Genomic DNA, 21,681 nt, shown 5'->3' with positions numbered 1-21,681 from the left:
TATGTATGAGGCCCCCCCCATTTTAAAAACAATGACTAGATTATGCACGAACTATTGTGTCTCTCTTGCCTGGGCTTAAAACCAGACCCGACTGGTGCTCTGCAAAGCTGTTGTCCAGCTCTTGCTGGCCGCCATTCTCCCCAACTGAAGTCATTTCATCGCCAATAAAGCTCTCAGCTCTATTGGTTTGCTCTTGTGTTTTATTCTAGAACAACAAAACTTAACTCCCGGTGAGGTGGAGAGAACTGCAGCAAACAAAATGTTGTGAGCACTCATTAAATTTTGCCTGCAGGGTTCTCCTTGCAAGGTCTGTATGAATTCCAGACAGCTCGACCATGGCAGCTCCTACCTGGAAAATGAGGTTATAAATAAAACAGAGACCTTGGGCTTCCAGGAACTTTTATTCTTCATTCTCTCTGCAAACACCCACAATGACGTATACAATGATTGAAGGAGATCTACACCGAAAACAAACGCCGGGACCTGGGGAATAGCTGTCTTCCCTCCTCGCTTCAGAAACCCTACAGTTCTTCCTTCACCCTCGGCTTCGTCTCTCTTTGGGGAGGTCTCTTTGGCTTAGCAGCTTTCTTGGTGATTTGATCCCCCCCAACTGGCTCTTCCAGCTTGGTTGCATTCTCCAACTCCGGTAACTTCTGTTTCAGTAACTCTTTCTTCTTAGGAGGTCTTTCCATGTGCTCAATGATCTCCGCTTCAATTTCTTCTTCATCTTGCTCCACAGACATGAGCTGGTCAAAAAAAAGGAAGAGGAGGGAGGGAGGGAGGAGTAGGAGGAAGAAGGAAGATAATGAAATGAAAGAGGCCTGCCTGAGGGGCTAACTGTGGTTAGAATCACCATCCCTTTATTTTCTGGAAATGCCCAGAGAAAATTGGAGATCCTCCTCAGGGATGCAAATGCCCATTTGTCTGGGGTGAGGAATGTGCCCTGCCCATGAGTGCACCATGGGGAACCATGCTTCATTCACACAGTCCACACAGGGTGGTGAGGGGTGGGTGGGGGCTACACCCATGCCCAGCTCTGAAACCAGGCATGTGCTTAGAGCCTTGTGACAATCTCTGTCCCTCCCTGGGAAGTGACTGCTGGAGACTGGGCCCCTGAAGCTCTGCTAGAAAGGGGTAACTGAAACTGGTGTGACTTTTGCAGCTGAAATGGGACCTGATTGCTAAAGGCACCTTCTAGCATTCGACCTGAGACCAGAACAGGAGAAGCTTTTAAGTAAGAGTTGAGGGGGCCAGAGAGATTAGCTCAGTGGATAGGGTGCCCTGCCTTGCAAGCAGCCAACCTGGGTTCAATCCCCAAACACCCCTTATGGCTTCCTGAGCCCCACCAGGAGTGATCCCTGATATGGCCAACTGGATGTGACACTGCCCCCCCCCAAAAAAAACCCAAAATAAGGATAATTGTCCACACACCAGGAGAAGAGTAATAAAGGGCAGAATCCCATTTAAGACATCAGATTCACAGCTCAGGAACAGTGGACCCAGGGAAACTGTCTGAAGAGGTAGGTGAGACCTTGGAGTTTTAACACTTCCCCACATTCTGGAAGTCTGCCATCCCTGCTTCCTATAAGTGCCCAAAAATTGTTATGAAAACTGGATGGCTATTCTTTCCTTCTCCACATCTCCACAGACACCTGGTTTCTCAGTACCTTGAACAGTTTTTTTTTCTTCTTTTTGGGTCACACCCGGCGATGCACAGGGGTTACTTCTGGTTCTGCACTCAGGAATTACTCCTGGCAGTGCTCGGGGGGACCATATGGGATGCTGGGGATCGAACCCAGGTTGGTCGCATGCAAGGCAAGTGCCCTACCTGCTGCGCTATTGCTCCAGCCCCAGTACCTTGAACTTTTGATGGTTGGTTCTGTGCGACAGAAAAAGCAACCTGGAGGTGGGGTGGGGGGAGGAGAGGACTGTTTCTGCCTTACCTTATCTTCATCCTCCCTCCTGATCTTGACTTGGCTCTTCAGGAAGTTAGTGAAGGCCTCCAGGGTGTGTTCTCCCTCATAGCGGACAGCCTAGAAAGAGGAAGGAATGATCCAAATGTTAGCTTCTTTCTGCAAAAACTCTCAAGAAATGTGCTGTAGGTAAATCAGGGGTCAGCTTCCTGCAGGCAAGGACCCGGTTCTTGAATCTATCTCAACCTTCATTGTAAACAGCCTAAAGAGGTCAATAATGAAGACTCCTTCTTCCCAGGACGCATTGGGGAGACCAGAGCCACAGAGCCGTCTTGGGCCCTGACATCACCACGGTGGGGGGTGGTCTGGTTTGCATACACTCTCCATGACTCTGTTAATGTTGTTGTTGAGCAGACATCATGGGTTCTCATATGAAAAACTCTTCAAACTGGTTGACAAGGAGCCCTGTTACTTGAAAGAGTAAATGAGGACTAGAGTGATAGTATAGTGGGTAGGGCAGTTGCCTTGCATGTGGCCAAGCCAGGTTCGATTTCTGGCATCCCATCTGGTCCCCTGAGCACTGCCAGGAGTAATTCCTGAGTCAGATCCAAGAGTGACTGCTGAGTATAACCAGGTGTCCCCCCTCCAAAAAAAAAAAACCAAGAAAAAAAAATGGAAACTTCACAAAACATTGGGACATGATCAGCGCTCTGTCATCACTAACTCCTCCTTCTAGAGGGTATAAAGCAGCATCCTTCCTGCACTCACTTTGCATAGACCCCTTGCCAGATAAATGAAAATTGGTGACACCCCACTGTCTCAGAAACCCTCGTGGCCTACCACCTCCTCCAACACCCTCTGCAGCTGGAGGGCCACGCCTTCATGGTGCTGTGTTTGTGATTCTTCCCACCATCCAATCAGCATCATGCTTTCTGCCTCTGGCTCACGCCCTTTCTGATCCGATTGGAATCCCTGCCCTTCTCCAAAGGCTCATGTCTGCACCAAGATGTCCAGTAACCTGTCTGTCCTCCACAAAGTCTCCTCCAACTTCCAGTGTCCCGAGATGGATCTAGATCATAATGTTTTTCCCCCACATTCCACCAGGCTCTTCTCTCAGGAGCAGAGAGCTGGGTGGGCTGCTCCTTCTTTGATTGAAAGCCATGCCTAAGGACATGGCGAGGGTGTTCCATGGACACTGGTGATATTTGATGACTGTGAGGCTCGAGGTATAAAAGACATTGTTCCCTCCTGCATTTTTTTCTTCTAGTAGCATTACATCTCCAATAACTTGGGGAGAGCCCCCACAACTTCATTCATTGGTTTATCAGAAGGAACCATGTAACTGGAATTTGGTCACCTAAATGCCTACATCCACTGGACCACACTGGTCAGGTGTGAGCAACTGACCTAAAGGGAACTCAAGAGGACCTAGTCTGGGGGCTTCTGTGAAAACCAAAGGAAAAGACTCTTTCATTGAACACAAGATGGTGGTAAGGGCTGCTGTTGGGGGAAGAGCTCATTTAGCAGTGGGAGAGGCTGGAGACAGGGAGAGACTGTGTTAGTGTTAATAACGCAACATTTCCAGTTCCGAGTCCCAAAAGGCGCCTCACTTCTTGAGAGTCCGTGGGAAAGAACCTGAAGAAGGGGTACCGGTCCAGGTATGTAGGCTGGAGGTCATTGGCCGTGATGTCAATTCTGGCAATGGTGACTGTGGGGTGGTTTTGATACCGTCCGCCCAGCTCCTCCAACACGGGGAACAGCACTCTGCACTTCTCAGACCAAGGAGCATCTGGAAGAGAAGGGCTGTGGCTTAGACTGACAATTAGTCAAGACTCAGAGCCAATACACACTCACTCCCCATACACACTCACTCTCCATACACACTATCATTCCCCAAACACACTCACTCCCCATCACACTGTCACTCCCCATCACTCCCCACACACACCACAAACTCCCCCCACACATCAGCACTGTTTTCTGGAAGTTCCCCTTCTCCCTCTGAACCGTATGTTATTGTATATGTTGACCCCAGAACCTGATCTTAATGAAATAAGCTAGACACAGCCTTTCCTTCAGACACTTATGAATGTTCAGTAAGTGTTTAGCTCATTTGGTACAACTTCCTTTTTCTGACCCTTCCACTCTAGTAAAAGAAAATCCCGACAACTCTAGAAATGAGGTGATATGTTTTCTAAGAGGTTCTGTTGCTGGCTTTAGGTCACCCTGGAAACTAGCGGGAGGAAGTGGGATTTGAAAACAGGCTGATCAGAGACCATGTGACCACACTGCCTCTCAGCCCTGTGGGGAAGGAGGTGTCCTGGAAGTGACCAGCTACCCCGTACCCCAAAAGGGAGACACTGGATTCCCTGTGGACAGTTCCCCTGAGCCGGGTCCAGGTTCCCAGTGCTCTGGAGGTCCAGTAAGGAGAGAATCAACTTACTTAGTGGACTGCTCATTGTCTCACCCAAGTTTCTGGGTGCCAAGGATGAGCTTCTCACCATGTTCAATCCACCCTCGGCACCCCTGGAGCTCCATAGGCCTCGGGTGGGAATACAAGGGGGCATTAATGGCCATAACCCCAGAGAGCCAATCTGACAGCCTGTTTCTAAGAAAATGAGGCTGTTTGAGCCTTTTACCAGAACCAAATAAGGCACTTTGCTAACTCCAGGGGTCAGATAAGCACAGAAAGTCTGCCCCAACCTCTCATGGAACAACCTGCCAGCACCCATCCTTACGGACGGGTCTGTCATAGGCCCTGGCCCCACGGTGAGAGCCCATTTCCATGGGATTTTAAAAGGCCACATGATGCGAGGCTGCCCTCATTTTCCAGCCTCCAGGAACAGCCATTTAACAGCCAGGAACTCCATTTAACAGCCATCAGAGTTGTCCTTGAACTTCCTGCCTTTCAACTCACCCTGTGACCTGGGCTCAAGGGCACCAGGTGTCTGGGGCTGGATTTCTCCCTGATCTGGATCATGAGGAAACCCACTGGCATTTGTTTGGTTATTTTTGTTGAGAAGCAACAGAGAGAAACTTACTGTATGTCCTCAACCAACAGTGAACACCCCGTTGTGGACTGAAGGATGTCTGAAGCAGACAATACCCCTGGCTTGGGCTCCCCATGCAAATCAGGAGGAATAGGGAGAAAAAGGGCGCCTAGTGTCAGGTGGGCTCTGGGGAAAAGAATGGCAATAAGGGGGGTGGAGCGATAGTACAGTGTGGATGGCGTTTGCCTTGCACGTGGCTGACCCAGGTTTGATTCCCAGCATCCCATACGGTCCCCTTGAGCACTACCAGGAGCAATTCCTGAGCGCAGAGCCAGGAGTAACCCCTGTGCATCACTAGGTGTGACCCCAAAATAAATAAATAAATAAATAAATAAATAAATACTGGCAATAGGGTACCCGAAAGAGAGCACAGCACATAAGGCAGTAACAGGAGCAAACTCTGAGCGCAGAGCCAGGAGGAAGCCAGGAGGCACTTCCAGTCATGGCCCCCAAAGACAGAAATTGAAAAAACATCAACAGGAACCACAGCTATGGCACTCATCACAGGCCGGCATCTTGCTAACCACCACGCTAAGTCTGGGCCATGTATGATTCGGCCCCTGAGTTGGCATCACCTACTTGGGCTGAATAAACACGTGCCCTCGGGGGTGCCACTCAGAGCCTGAAGCCACAGGCACCTGTTCTGTGGTTGCGGGTGTAGCTCCTGGAGTTAGGCTGCCTCGGTTCCTGTCCCTGGACCAGCATGGACTAGTGTTTCCTCACCTCCTCAAGACTGTTTTGTCTTCTGTAAAATGGGAGTGGTCATAGATCTCCTTTGGAAAGTGTGTTCAAATTAAATGAGACAAGGCAGAGAATGGCTCCATGGGAGGCACAGCCAGAACATAGAGGATGCAACGAAGCATAGAGGATGATAGATGCTCATCCGGTGAGTCTCAGAAGCCCTGTGCTCAGTGGGACAAGTCCAGACATAAAAGCACATGGCGTTGTTGAAGTGTCAACTTTCAGTGTCTGTACTGCAAACCACAGATTCCAAAAGGAGAGATAAGAGAGAAAGAGAGACAGAGACAGAGAGAGACAGAGAGAGACAGAGAGACAGAGAGAAAGAGAGGTGGGAGGAAGGGAAGGAGAGGCAGAAGGGGAAGGAGGGAGAGAAAAGAAAAGTGCCTCAGGTGGGGGGGGAGGATGTGGGTGGGAAACTGGGACACTGGTGGTGGGAAATGCACACTGGAGAAGGGATGGGTGTTGGAACATTATATGACTGAAACCCAACCATGAACACCTTTGCTTAGAGTAACCCACTTCACTCAAATGAGAGAAAGAATTCGGAGTTCCGACCTCCCTTGATGGTCAAGAATAAAGGATGCTGTCTCATTTGCCAAGGTGTCAAAAATCAGATTTGGAGACAACCACTGGACTAGAGCCATTACCGACTGGATTCCATGGGATGTCAAAAGACCGCGTGGCTGCCCACCTATGAGATGGTCAGACTTCTTCGTCAAGACCCTTAACGATCGGTTTGAGTCTCTTCGTGTTTCTAGAATGAGCAGATGCCTTTGGGCTATACTAGCACGCAACTGGGACAAATGGAGATGTTACTGGTACCCACTAGAGCAAATTGATGAGTAACGAGATGTCAAGTGATCAAGTCAAGTGAACATAAAAGTACATGGTGGTGAATTCATTGATATCAATTGCAAGTACAGACAGAAACGAAACTGTGGACATACCTGGCCAACACAGAGCTCATCTTTAGAACAGTCATCAATGAGTTAGGAGACATCAGCTTTCTTTTGTTTGTTTTTGTTTGGGGCCACACTCAGTGCTCAGAACTTACTCCTGGCTCTGCACTCTGGAATCACTCCTGGTGGACTCAGGGGGCCACATGGATTGCTAGGAATCAAATCTGGCATGACTGCATACAAGGCAAATGCCCTGCCTGCTGTACCATCCCTCTGGCCCCAACGTAAGCATTCTTATTGTCAGAAACAACCACAGACCCAGATCAGGATGTGGAGCATATCCCACATAAGCCAAAGATTATTTTGGGGGAGGAGGGTGCACTGCACTGGAAGCTGCAGTGAGTCCTGATCCAAACGTTCTAAATATCTAAGGATGCTTTGGGACACGGGGGTTGGATAATCTGTTTTAGAGATCTGGGTCTCCAGGAATTTGGGGGTGACACTTGTCAAGTCAGGCAGGGTGTCTTTGGAGATACTCACAGAACATCACAAACACATCCCGCGCCTTGTCAAAGACAACGGAGTTGAAGTTGTCCCCAACCAGCTGCTTCACCGGCCTCTGGTCCCAGAACTTTGGAACCTCTTCACTCGACTGGTGTTTCTGGAAGGAAATTGGAAAGTCAGGTCAAATCATTGCTGCAAAGAAGAAGAAGAGTTGGGCACAAGTGGCCTTGCCAGAAACACCAGGACATTTCTTAACCCCCACAAATGTCCTGGGAGGTGCTTTCTCTCCAGTACTGGCCTGGAAGGGATGCTGAAATGGGAACAATCTGGGATGTGATCGTTTTAAGTGGGTTTAACCTGTGGTGTGCTGATGTTCAGTGAAATCATCCTGCAATTGACCCAGCTGGTAGTAGGGATGTACTCGAGGAGGGGATGGACTGTGGCATCAAATTCACAAGGAGAGATTCACAAACAGATCTCAGAAGAAATCAATAAGCTGTAAGATGTATCCAGATCCAGTGCCAGGCTGACCCTCATACCCGGGGCACCCGGGAGGGGAGTGAATGAGTCTCACTACCTGCCCTAGCAGAGCCCTGGTAGCAGAAAACCTCCAGAATCCAATTGCCACCTTGCTCACTGCCGATCTCCATAGGCTCAGACGCGCCTCATCCATGAATGAATCTGTGGAAAACCTCAGGTATGCGGGTTTTGTGGTCGAAATCTCCTGGCTTTCATGGAGTTGGGGATGGGTGACCTCTCCCATCACTGTTCTTCCAGGGGCCGGTGGTCACACCCACAAACTGCCTCCAGCACCATATAAGCTCGTGAACAGCCATGATCCAGAGACTCACAAATAAATCTTGGAGGAGATCAACAAGCAGCAGAGATGCCTCCAGATCCCAAAGTCACCATCCAGTTAGAATTTTATTCCAGCTGTATGTATCGCCTTATTTAAAATTTTAAAATACCTGGAAGCGACATCTCACAAGAGGAGTAGCACACATTGGATGGAATGCAAAGTAGAAGGCAACCGATCTCAATTTTAAAAGATATTAGCAAAACAAAATTCACCAAGGAGGGAAAGATCGAGAAGTGGGGGGCAGAGGTGGGGAGGCAACAGAAAGAGAACATGGGTGCTCGGGAGGGAACGAAGAGGCTAGGAGCTGGAAATCTGGTTTTCAAGGGGATGCTCTCTTGGGAGTGGACAAAGAGCAGGTGACTGAAGTTGACACAGAACGTCAAGATGGGAGAAGGAAGTGGGAGGGCAGAGAAGCAAGGCTGCCCCAAGCACATGAACTTTGCTGAGTGAAGGGATGAAGGCATCCAAGGACAGCAATGAGGGAGGGCAGCCTAAGGTCCAGACCCAAGACCCAAAGGTTCTGCGGACTCGGAGAGGGAGGAGGAGGAAGGGAATTGCTTTGGATGTGGTATGGCATTGCATTGGGCCACCACCATTTGCATCAGTGAAAAACAGCTTTCGTTTGGGAAAGGCCCAGAAGCTGGGATGTGCGGGAAGGGATGACCCAACCGAAGGCAGCTGACAAGGTGATCGGACACTCTAGTTTTCCTGGAAAGTCTTTCTTCTATTCCTGTTAATTCTCGAATGCTGGGGGGGAGGGGGGGGGAGCACACCCAGCAGTGCTCAGGGTCTATTTCTTTTCTTTTTTTTAATATTTTTTTTATTTTATAAGGTACGGTCACGGTCACGGTCCTCCCATTGTTCATTGATTTCCTCGAGCAGGCCCAGTAACGTCTCCATCATGAGACTTGTTGTTACTGTGTTTGGCATATTGAACACGTCACGGGTAGCTTGCCAGGCTCTGCCGTGCGGGTAAGATACTCTCAGTAGCTTGCCGGGCTCTCTGAGAGGGGCGGAGGAGTCGATCTCGGGTCGGCCATGTTGGCTGCGTGCAGGGCAAACACCCTACCACTGTGCTATCGCTCCAGCCCATTTTATAAGGTAGTTCACAATATTTGACTACATTTAATATTTAAACAACAATCCCACCACCATGACACCTTCCCACCACCATATTTGGGATGTTTCCATCCCATTCCCCAATCCCTGTCCCAAAGCACAATCAAAATAATATATTTTGTATTGTCTGTCATGAAAAACTGCTGAAAATACTACAAAAAAAGTATCCATAGAGGAAACGGTGTGAAGATTGTTTTATTTTGGCAAGGGTCTTTAAGACATTTTTTAGGATATCACTAACGTTATTAAAGGTTGAGTGATGTGAGCTTTCGTATATTTATCTGAAAATATGTATATATGCATATATACATATATTTCCCTCAATAAATTGTTGCCTACTATTTGAGCCTCATCAAATGTGGTGTAGTACTTATGGAGAATGTTTAGGGAGTGTCTTATGATGTTTCTTATGGTGTCTAATGATGATGCGAATTCAGCCACATGGTCCAGGAATACCATCACTCATACGTGAGGCTTGGCCTGAGTGTGTGGGGAGTGGCCTTGAGTGGCGGTTGGTTTCTGGAGGTTTTCGGCTTTGGGGCTGGGTTCCTTGGGGCGGAGAGGGCTCTCACCTGCCCTCCTCTGAGGATCCTCAGAATATAATCCTGACTCTGTGTTCAGGAGTGACCATATGAGGTACTTGGAATTCAAACTGGGTTTGGCCACATGCAAGGTAAAGGCTTTGCCTCCGTTTAGACTATGTCTCTCCAACTGAACAGTACTCTAGAATAGTCTTAAAGAATGTGTTCCATTGCTCTCCGAAGTGTCCCCGTTTGGGAAACAAAAAATTTAGTCACCTGACTCAGTGGGGTAGTCGGGGCTCGAGTTAGTGCTGAACAAACCACGTTTGACCTTACATCAGGAGCGGCTCCTATTAGGAGTAGGGCCTTGTGCCACCTCTCTCTACCATCTGCAGACAGATGACCTTGGAACCCCATACAACCAACTCTAACTCCCCCAGGCTTTGAGGTTAGATCCAAGGATTACTCAATCAACTCCGCCCATCTCTCCTCCTCACAAAGAAAACCAAACAAACTTCTCCCGTTAGAGTCAGAAAGAGGGGTGAGTGCTTGCATTTGGAGCATGTTTTGGTCCCCAGAATTTCCCAGGGAAATTCCAGACAGGAACTGTCTTTAAGAATAAATAAGAGGGACCAGGAGCTATCACAGCAGTTATGACACCTGCTTGGCATGCATCCAACCTGAGTCTCATCCCTGCTATCACACGGTTTCCTAAGCAAAGTAGGGAGCAGCCCTGAAGCCCCCAGCACTGCCAGGCAGCCCAGATATCCCCAGCACCAAAGGGCCCAAGTAGCATTTCATCCTAAGGTGCCTGGCATTGAATCACTCCTCCTAAGGTAGCTGGCTAAGGATTAAGGGAACTCGCCCCAGCCTCCTGAGCATGCTTGGGAGCACCCCTTTCCCCAAGAGAGGACAAGTTGGAATTCATGGTGGAAAAAAGTCTTTCCAGGTCATATGTTGGATGGGTTTCAGGGGTATAGGGAGACAGAGGTTACGTCCCCACAGTGAGCCATGAGGGGGGTTCTTTGTTCTGTGTTCCCCACTCAGTCTCAAAGCCGACAAAAGTATGGAAGAAGAGATAGATGAGTTTGAGGGTCTGCTTTGTTCAAGATCAAACTTACCTTGACTTTGTTTTTCAGGAAGTTCTGGCCAAATTTCCTGAGCTCATCATAGGTTATCTCATCTGACGGCATTTTATACCTTGCATCCGCGCTTAAGTTTAGAATTTGGACACAGGGGATGTCAACCTCTGTGATCTGGAAATATTCGAGGATGCGGCTGTTTCTGGGTTCATCCGTGTCCATCAGGATGAAAAGGATCTGCCAAACCAAAGAGAAGAGGGGCTGGAGTGATAGCACAGTGGGTAGGGCGTTTGCCTTGCATGTGGCTGACTCGGGTTCGATTCCCAGCATCCCATGTGGTCCCCTGAGCACCGCCAGGAGTAATTTCTGAACACAGAGCCAGGAGTAGCCCCTGTGCATCTCTGGGTATGGCCTAAAATGGAAAAAAGAAAGAGAGAGAAGAGCGTTTCCCTGGATCCTTTATCGGGGAGTGAAACAGTTGGGGGACTTGGAACTCCTCGGGAAGACTTGATACTGCACTGCACAAGCTGCTTTCACCATCCTGAGGCAGGTCCCATCCCTACAAGTGTAGGAATTCAGGGGCTGGCTTCACTCTGTTCCCTTGGGCAAAACAGAAAAGTCCTTTCTCTGTGCTTTCCGTTCCTTACCTGTAAGTGGGTGCTGTAAGAGTACCCACCCTGAAAATTCAGTAGAATGATAGCTATAAAGGCTGAGTTCAGGGGCAAACAGGTAGACATCCTTAAAGGTAAGCTCTTAGGATTCTTCATTATTCTTCCTATCGAGGACATGTATATATATATATATATATGGACATGTATATATATACATATACATATATATGCCTCTCAGAGAGCCCAGCAAGCTACAAGAGTATCTCGCTGACACGGCAGAGCCTGGCAAGCTTCCTGTGGCATATTTGATATGCCAAAACTGTAACAATAATGAGTCTCATTCCTCTGAACCTGAAAGAGCCTCCAATTGTTTGGAAAGATGAGTAAGGAGAGGCTCCTAAAATCTCAGGGCTGGGACGAATGGGATGACAATGATACAATAATTGAGGACATTCACCCATGCAGCTGACCAGGGTTCAATCCCCAGCATCCCATGTAGTCTTTCAAGCCCATCAGGACTGATTCCTAAGTGTAGAGTCAGGAGTTACCCCTAAGTACCACCAGGTGTGGTAAAAAATAAACAAAAAGGACATTTATTCATTCAGTCAATGTTTATGGAGCTGACCTGATCATTCCCTCAGCACTGGGACTCTGACTGTACCCATGTGGCCAAATCCACACTTTCATGATGCCAAGGTGTGAGTAGAGTGGAGGAAACTGATGCACTCAGAGCACCCCACAAGGGCCAGACCTATTGCCAGACCAATCTGTGAGTCCCAGCTGATACTGGCACGTTCCAATTGGCATTCTGATGATGGGGGTGCAGTGCAGATGGGGTAAAGCTGGGGCTCAGTATCACTTGTATCACTTGTCCGTTGTCCATCAATTTGCCTGAGCGGGCACCAGTAATGTCTCCATTCATCCCAGCCCTGAGATTTCAGCAGCCTATCCTTACTCGTCCTTCCCAATGTTGCCCTATTGGAGGCTCTTTCAGGGTCAAGGGAATGATAATCGTTATTGTTACTATTTTGCATATCGAATAGGTCACAGGGAGCTTGCCAGGCTCTGCTGTGAGGGCGGGATATCCTTGGTAGCTTGCCAGGCTCTCCGAGGGGGACGGAGTTGGGAGACTCTGCATAGCTCTCTTTAGGAAGCTTTGTTTTATAGTCTCTGGATCTTGGCCGTTGATGGGATTACATCAGTAATCAGTACCGAGGCTCAGTAAAAGTAGAAAAATAGAAGAGAAGCATCTGCAGAGGTGGCCTTGAAACAGGGACCAAGGGATGAGTTGGGAGAATGTGGATTCAGGCAGTGGAAATGGTCAAAGCAAAGGCCCGGGCTTGTGAATGTTAAAATTCAGGTCTCTACTTGAATGAGATTGGGGGGCTGGAAAGATGGAGCCCTGGCACGCAGGAGTCAGCAGGGTACCAAATCCAGGGTGCCTGGCTCTCCCTCAAGAAGCGGCAGAGTCCCCCTTGCCCACCTTAGAGGAACAGTGTCGTAAACTAACATTGCATCGAAGAAGAACATGAAGATCACCGTGGTCTCAGTGAACAAGGGGGGAGCAAATGGAGATGACTGGGGTCTCTGCAGACCCCTGATAGTTACTCTGTGCTGGACATTCACCCAACAAAGTATTCAGGGCCCTGGTATCTGTCAGACACACTTGCAGGTGCTGGGTAGACCTGAAAATCAGACATATCTAGCCCATTATTTATTTTATTATTATTATTTTTAATTAATCACCGTGAGATACAAACTTACAAACTTTCATGTTTCAGTCATACAATGATCAAGTACCCATCCCTCCACCAGTGCCCATTCTCCACCACCAATGTTCCCAATATCCCTCCCACTACCCCCACTCTATTCTCCCTCCCCCTGCCTCTGTGGCAGTCACATTCCCTTTTACTCTCTCTCTCTCCTTTAGGTGTTGTGGTCTGCAATGCAGGTATTAAGTGGCCATCATGGTCAGTCTATAGTCTACTCTTAGCACACATACCCCATCCCGAACGGGTCCTCCAAGTGTCCTTTACTTGGTGGTCCCTTCTCTATCTGAGCTGCCTTTCCCCCCAGCATGCGAGGCCGTCTAAGCCCATTCTTGCATATTTTCGCAAACAGTGGCAAGAGGTGACCAAGATAAGATGGAGCTTTTGAACGGAGGGAATTCCACTCATCCATTTGTTTATCTTTGCCTCTGAAATACAGCTCATGATTGGTATTGGGACACTTGCTCATTGGCAAACGGGCCATTTATCACCTCATTTCAGCATCATTTCCACCTAGATGAAGGAGCTAAGTCTGGAACACAATCATTGAAAGGAAACTATGGGTCAGTAATGATGTGAGTGACAAGGGAAGCAGAAGGGTGCTAACTTGATCACACTCAGTGTAACTGCGTCAATAGTCCTCAAGTTCAATGTTGAATAAACCAGGAAACAAATTGACAAGAGGAATTTCTGCCATGAGAGCCACCTTCCTGGAGAAAAAAAATGAGTTGGACAGGAGGAAGCTCGAAAATGAAATATGTCCATGTCCTTGGAGGCGTCACTTGGTGTTTATTTTGGATTTCAAAGTTTTCGTTGGTTTTTTGTTTGTTTGGATTTCAAAATCATCTTCTTCAGAAGGAAAATGTGTCCCTTTCCTGCCCGTTTTATGAAGAGAAAGAGTAAGTCAGGAGCCCCATGCTCAGCTACATACACACAGTTATGGTGCTTAGGAAAAAGGAATTCGTTTTAATATGTGATCACGATGACAATACTGGCAACCAGTACCACTGATTGTTTAACTGCTCATTATACAATTCATGCAACACCTCTGAGCCTCACTGACATTCTCCCTTTTTGCGAACAGATAAGAGGTCAGACATCTCACCCAAGGCAAAGCCACCTGAAGGAGGAAGAGAATTTCAACTCAAGTCCTGGAGTACAAACAGCACACCCAGCAACGATCTGACCGTCTGTGAAGTTTCACACCTTAAGGCTCATCTTAGTCCCCAATTTCCAGGGTGGATGGGATCTTCTTCTTCCGCAACACCCCCCCCCCAGATCAAAGACACACACCCATGGTCACCCACTCTGGGTGAGCTGGGTTCTCTTTCTCAGAGAGGCAGTGAGGCTATCACGTTTCCATAGCTGACCTCACACACAGATGAGGGAAGAAGGATCAGAGATTTGACAAGAAACGTAAGTCAGGCAGAAGGAAGGGGTACTGATTTAAAACTAGTCAACACGGAACTGGAGCAACAGGGCATCTGCCTTGCACACGGCCAACCCGGGTTCAATTCCCAGTTTCCCATATGGTCCCCTGAGCACCACCAGGAGTGGTTCCTGAGTGCAGAGCCAGGAGTAACCTCTGAGCATTGCCGGGTGTGACCCAAAGAGTAAAACTAGTCAAAAGGACTGGAGATCCAGTACAAGGGTTAAGGTACTTCCCTTACATCTCATCAACCCATGTTCGAATACCTAGCATTCTATATGGTCCCCGATGGTAGTATCATCGGGGGACCACTCCTGGGCACAGAATCAGGAATAGCCCCTGAGCACCCACTGGGTGTGGCTCCCCCAAAACCCAATTAATGAAATTAATCGGTAGAATAATGATAGGCAAACAGGGACATTAGTATACAAACAGATCTGCGCATTTCCCCTGGCTTGAATCAGAGCCTATTTGGGCATCAAAGTTTACAGGTCCCGAGATCCCTTACGAGAATTGTACCTTGTTCTGGAATTCCTTCGCTACCAATTTATAATCCCGGATGATGGGGTCAGATGCCTCTGAAGTTTTGGAAACAAAAAGCATCATGTGGTTCACAACTTGCAGCTCATAGATGAGATCCTTAGTCTGAAATGACACAGAAACCGGGTCATCCCATGCACAACCATCCCTGTGACCCTTCCCTGACCTGCCCACTGGACCTTGTGCCCACTGACCTCCAAGTTGTACTCAATAACCAAATGGGTAAGTTGTCGCTTTATGACCTGCCTGAGGTCCTGCTTGTTGTGCATGTCGTCGATCAGCTCCTGGCGGACCATGACTTTCCCCTTGGACAGAAGAAGCAAAATACGGCAGGAATTGTTTCCATGATCTGCGCACTTAATATCGGCAAATGGCGCCATTTCCCCTCTGGGAGCCCGGGAGCCCTCAACCATGACAGATGACACATCATGGAGGTGTGTAGGCATTCTGGACAGCTGAGCACAACAGCTGGTGGGGGAAGGCCGGGGTGGCAGTGATGAAAAAGGCCCATGGCTGCTGTGTTTTGAAATCCATTCCACTATCTGTCCTGGATAGAGAAATCTGTCTCACACTTATTCTAACAAGCGATAGAAGTGCCGGGACACTCCAGCGAAGCCTACCTCTGGGAATTGTGGGACTTCTAGGAGAGACTAAACTGAACTTTCTATTGGGGGGTTGGTTTGATTTGTGGGGGGCACCCCCAGTGGTGCTCAGGGGTCACTCCTTGTAAGCTTGGGGGACAAGACAGGATGCCAGGGATTGAACCGATGAGCAAGTGAGCAAGTGCCGTACATTGCACCCTCTCTCTGGCCCCTATGCTGAATTTTCTAAGAACACCAGTGCAGCCCAAATGTGCTTTCACCCAACTATCGTTCCTTCCAAAGACCTCTATCCTGGTCCGATGGCTCCCCAAATCTCTCTGCATTCTTTTGAGGCATTTCCCCCCATAAATCCTTGCACATTGAGTCTTGTAAGGTGGTTGCCACAGAGAAAGGTCTGAGTAAACACAGAGGGTGAATTCTCTGGGGCCCAGATTGAAGTTGTGGGATGGGGAGTAGAGCGAAAGGAAGCAGCATCTCTCTCTTACAAAGATAATCAATGATCATCTTCATTTCTACAAATTCCCTCCTCTGGCACAAATCTCCTCCTTGGACCCCTGCACAAGGCTTCTACCTTCCAATCTCTTTTCTTGCTTTGCTCCCCTCCCACCCTACCAACACGTCAGCCAGATTGATGTGGTTAGAATGCAAATCCGGTCATGTTCTTTTCTTGCTTAAATGCTTCACTGTCCCTGTTGTCCTCTGGCATGGGTCCACACTCTTTCCTGATTCTGATTCTAGTCTAATAATACCACCCAGGCTTGCTGAGGGCCCAGGCAATGTTCACCATGGTTTTAAGCAGTCTCTACACATTAACCATTTCATTCTCAGAATATCTCCCTGAGCTATGCACTATTGCTCCCCTGCATGTTATGGTTGAGAAAACTGAGAATAAGAAAACTGAGAAGGACTAGTGACTTAGCTAAGGATGCTAAGCCAATGAAAGGTGGCAGGAAGGATCCAACCCAGGTGGTCTTACTCTTGGGTCCATGCCCCACAGTTATGGGTTAGAACATGGACCACAGTTAGAAAATGGACCAACTTGGGGCCGTAGTGATAGCACAGTGGGTAGGCGTTCAACTCACCCAGTCATACTTTCCAAGTTTGTTAGCTGACCTTAGATTTGGGGTTTGTGGGTAGTGGGGGAGTAATTATGTACCATGTGTACATTTAGTTTGTGTGGTTCAAATTTTTTTCAGAATTTCATTCCATAGTTTCTGGGATTTGTTTCATGCTTTCTAAAGAAACCCCGCTTTCTTTCTGCCAAGATTGGAAAGAAAAACTCTCCCTGGATGTCTTCTAATCTGACCATGATTTTATTCTTGTGTTTTTAAATCAGGGCTTTGTGTTTTTAAAATCATGGATCAATATAGAATTTAATTTGCTTCAAGGAGTGATGCAGGTATTCAGCTCTTGTTTAGCTTTCTAATAGGTACCCAAATCTTTCAACACAAGTCATTAAATAGTGTGTATATTCCCCCATGAGCCTGAACTATCAATCATCTTCATTATATAATGAGGTTACCATAAGTATGCACATCAGTTTTGGAACTTTTATATGTTTTTATACAAAAGAAAACCACACACACAAAGCCACAAATCACGTTATTTTTTTCTCCATCTTAAAATCCATTGGGGGACTTCCAGTGACATAAGTGAAATGCTAAGAATTCTCTGAAAATCAAATCAAATAGGGTATCATAGAATCTGCCTCCTGTGTGGTCTTGGGCAAGTAACCTGGCCTCTCTGAGTGATATCTATAAGGAACATGATTATTGGAAGGATTTGGTCTTGAATGGGAGTTCGACCAATCTACGAAACAGACCTCAGTCTAGACCAGAGGTTCCCAGATTTATTGAACCCACAAACACTTCTCAGGGAGAAAAAAGTCACTCAGGACCACACACCCCATCCAGCCCCAGCCCCATCCACCTTTTCTTGAAGCAAATTAACAGAAAACTACTGCAGATCCCTACTACCACCTGCTCACCTGGGCCATTCCCCTTAACACCCTCCATCCCTGGGGGCATTATGACTGACTCTGGGAAACACTGGTCTCAAGCAACACTATTCATCAGAACTTTCTAGAAATGCTCCATAAATCCGTGCTGCCCCATACAGTGAGCCAGCAAGCACATGGAACTAACTCATATGTAAACTGTAATTTGTTTGCCTAAGGAAATGATGTTTTGATTAATTTTATGATCCACAGAGGTAGGCGTCTACTGGGTGCTGCACCAGGAGCTCACACCTAGATTCTGGAAAGGGAGCGGAGGGTGGTGTAGGAACAGTCGTTGGACTAATGAGGACTCTGGGTCTCCTCAAAGATTTGAATCTCTACCCTAAAAATGACAGAAGACAGTCAAGGAATTTGAATAAAAAGATGGAAAGTGACCAGCAGAGGGGAATTTTGGAAAGCGTGCTCTTTAGAGGAAAGAGAAAACAATCAATCGACAGTTGCCATGGACTGGAGAAGATGATGGTTATTTGACCTAGAAGGATGAGGATGGGGAGATGAAGGGATTTGGATGTGGTTGGGGCCAGCAAATCCATAGGGCTGGGATTTGGTGTTGAGTGGGAGTCCGACCAATCTATGAAAAAGACCTCAGTCTAGACCAGAGGTTTTCAGATTTATTGAACCTATACTTGGTTATGAGCTTTAAGTCGGGGGAGCGTTCGACTGATTTCTGATTCTCCTGGCCTTGTTCAACTGGGTGGGGGACATGGAGGCACAGGAGAGAGCATAGTTGAGGGAGAGAGAGAGAGAGAGAGAGAGAGAGAGAGAGAGAGAGAGAGAGAGAGAGAGAGAAGTGAGAGAGAGAAGACAGGAAGCAGATTTGGAGGAGATAACAACTTTCAACACAGGCACCTGGAGACAGCTGATGATGGGCTAATAGGTCTGAGGGTGGAAGATATCTGGTGTATGGTGGAAAATTTTAAGTCTTGGGGATGTGGATGACAATTGGCAATACTGAGGGGGGAGGAGCATGAGCCTGAGCAGGGCGTTGACTTGGGTCTTAATTAGTGGCATTTACTGGTTAAGTCCAGGCAGGGAACTTCCAGTGAGAACAGCTGGAAAGACCAAAAAAACATCAAGAGTTCATCATTTCACAAAGGTTGGCTACTCACACGTGGCAGAACCAAAATTTGTAGCCCAAGTCCCCACATGCATGCATAGTCCACTGCCTTGAGTGAAAGTCTCCCCCACTGGCCATTAGGTCCAAATCTTACCTTCTTGAACACCAGGACACTGTCCAGGATGACATGGAATCCCCCGGCTGCATTGCTAATCGATATCACACCGAAGGTTAGCTCTGGGAAGTCTTTGGTAGTTTCATAGAACAATTCCGCCACTTCTTCCTCCAAATCCTGTTGGAGGGGCAATATTTGATTTCAGCTGACAGCGAGATGTCTGGGATGGTGGGCATGGAGGTCAAGTCATCTTCTTAAATTCCAAGGCCACCTAAGTCCCTTTTCACCGATGTTTCCTATACAGGTTTTCTCTCTGGCTCTGACTAAGAACAGAATATGCAAATCCACACCAAGCAATGGAGGAAGCTGGCAGGCTCTCTCTTCCAAGTATGAGAGGGTCTCAACAGAGGGATTGAGTTATTACAAGGATTGAGACATTTGAGAGCGGGTTGTCCCTTTACAGGGAGAGGGGATTAGGCCCACGCCCCATGATGCTCAGGGCTTTCTTCTGGCTCAGGAATCACTCCTAGTGGCGCTCAGAGAACCAAATGTGGTACCAGGGACTGATCTGGGACTGGCCATGGGCACAGCCCCCACCTTAGCTCTTGAGCACATAGCCCAGTAGAGGCAACTGATTTGAACACACAAATGCCCAATGCAAGACCAAGCATGGCCATCTCTTGGTGTCAAGAGTTGGCCAAATTACACTCTCAATTATTTGACTTAAAGGAAACTGAGATATTTTTTTCTCCACAACTCAAGTGGCTCGTTCTCGCCTAGTAATAATACCCAAGTCTGATTTCTCAGGGGAGGGGATAAAGCATCAAAGCTTCTTCCAACGCAGAAACAATGTGCGGACTCTGTGGTAAGGCCTCAGTGCCAAGGAACTCCCCAAGGCTAGTCACACTCTAGAAACCAACTCAACAGGCAGCTCAGCGCTTTCCTCTCTCTATACCTGTCCACCTTTGCCATTAGCTTCTCCTGCTTCACTCATACCCTGCCTTTCTTTGGAACGCGGGCGTCCACCCAGAAAAGCACGCCTGCTCCAATAGAACCAGCTTGGAATCCACCCCACCGCTCCACACTCCTCACCCCGCCCTCTCCAAGATGGGAATACTCACAGCTCAGTAAGCCCCCTGGCTGACCCCCACACCTGGAAGAAGCCCATGATGACCAAGGGCCTGGAGTTCACAAAGATGACCACCTCCTGGATGTCAGTGAACAGAAACACTTTCTGGCGAATTTGTCTTCTCAACCAGACGACCAAAGCAGCCGATTCAACCACTCCTGGAGAGAGAGAAAGAGACAGAGAGACAGAGACACAGAGACACAGAGACAGAGACACAGAGACACAGAGAAAGACAGAAACAGACACAGAGACAGAGACAGAGAGACACAGAGACACAGAGATAGAGAGACAGGGAGACAGGGAGAGACAGAGAGACAGAGAGAGACAGGGAGACGGAGAAAGAGAGTTCAATGGACCCCATGGATGTTTCCTTTTTTAGCTGGCGCAGGGCCAGTCCTCACCCACCCTTCTCCCCTCCCCCAACCCCCAGTGCTCAGACTTGAGCACTGACCAAAGGGAAGAAGTCTGGAGAGCACTTCGCACAGATCCTGGCCTCCACAGCGACTCCACTGAGCATTTCGTTAAGGTCCCAAATTGGCCAATGAGGCCACCAATGTTTGAGGTGCCAGTGGTCACCCCAACTAGCCAAGTTTGGACCAAGCCCAGGCAGAAGTATGCCCTGCCCTATAGTCTTACCCACTTCCCAAAGAGCCAGGCAGATGGGTTGGTTCATTCCAATAAGCAAATAAATCAAACACAGACTCAAAGACAAGCTAGCCCCGTGGCCTTGGGGAAATTCCATGATCTCAAATCCCCTTGCCTCCACGAAGACATAGCAGCTGGCACTTCCCACTCTCAGGAGCTAACCAACAGGAAACTCTTGGTTTCTGTGACTGGACATACAGACCATCTCTGGGAAGAAGTGCCAAGGCATCAGAATGGATACCAGGCTACGCGCGGGCAGGCTTGCTGGGATCGTCAACTTCATATGAGCCAGGAAATATAAATACAATGTTAAGTTCTGCTATTCAATTAAACACACACTCTCTCTCCCTCTCTCTCTCCCCCACTCTCTCCCACTCTCTCCCTCCCTCTCCCCCCCCCAATACTACTTCTAGTTCTGTGCTTGGGAGTCACTCCTAGCAGTGCCGCGGGAGACACGTGGTGCTGGGGATTGGACCTAGGTAGGCCTCTTGCTTGCGAGCCATGTGCCGAGCCTATTTGACTCTATTTTCGGTCCCAAGAATGGAACCATTCAATGAAGTTGGGGGGATCGGCGCAGTGCTTGCAGGGAACTGCTTTATTTCCTCATCCCATCACTCCTTCCTTCCGGTGGCAACTCTGCCCAGGGTGTCTGTTCCATCCTCACAGCACTGTCTGAACATGAGTAGAGACAGACACGCCGCCCCCATGCATGCCCTTACACTGCTCAGGATGGTCGGTTGCCAGATCATCACAGGCGCATAGGGCAGCACATGCAACTTAGCCAAGCTTTAAGGACTTTGCAGTAAAAAGAGAGACATGCATGATTTAAACGACAAAATAGAGGAAGGCTTCCTGGGGTCATGTGAGTGAAAACTGAAGGTCACTGGAGTTCACTTGGGTGGGGTGGAGTGGGGGCATGGGGGCTGGGGAAAGACTACAGAGAGCCAACGACCCGGCAGGGGGGCCCAGCCAAGGCACCCTGAGATGCTCAGCAAACGGGACTGTACGTTCAGAACCTTTCCATATATTTCCTCCGAATACAAAGACATGGTTTAAAGCCTTCACGAAGCAAACTGACC

At 48.2% G+C, this 21,681-nt stretch overlaps 1 protein-coding gene across 1 annotated transcript in view; it reads right to left on the bottom strand.

Annotated features, from left to right (window-relative positions):
* Positions 1–521: 521 nt before the first annotated feature.
* PDILT (protein disulfide isomerase like, testis expressed) overlaps positions 522–21,681 on the bottom strand; it is a 28,520-nt gene continuing 7,360 nt past the window's right edge. The window contains exons 3-11 of the mRNA XM_056138941.1: positions 19,982–20,115; positions 18,868–19,005; positions 15,232–15,342; positions 15,017–15,142; positions 10,728–10,925; positions 7,144–7,264; positions 3,524–3,702; positions 1,944–2,033; positions 522–746 (exon numbers count right to left, since the gene is read on the bottom strand). Of these exons, the coding sequence (XP_055994916.1) occupies positions 522–746; positions 1,944–2,033; positions 3,524–3,702; positions 7,144–7,264; positions 10,728–10,925; positions 15,017–15,142; positions 15,232–15,342; positions 18,868–19,005; positions 19,982–20,115 (1,322 nt within the window). The remainder of the gene's footprint in view (positions 747–1,943; positions 2,034–3,523; positions 3,703–7,143; positions 7,265–10,727; positions 10,926–15,016; positions 15,143–15,231; positions 15,343–18,867; positions 19,006–19,981; positions 20,116–21,681) is intronic.

This window comes from Sorex fumeus, unplaced genomic scaffold (assembly GCF_029834395.1).
Source record: "Sorex fumeus unplaced genomic scaffold, SorFum_2.1 ptg000130l, whole genome shotgun sequence".
NCBI lineage: Eukaryota > Metazoa > Chordata > Mammalia > Eulipotyphla > Soricidae > Sorex > Sorex fumeus.
The sequence above is the reverse complement of the archived record's forward strand: the minus strand, read 5'-3'. Positions and strand labels throughout refer to the sequence as shown.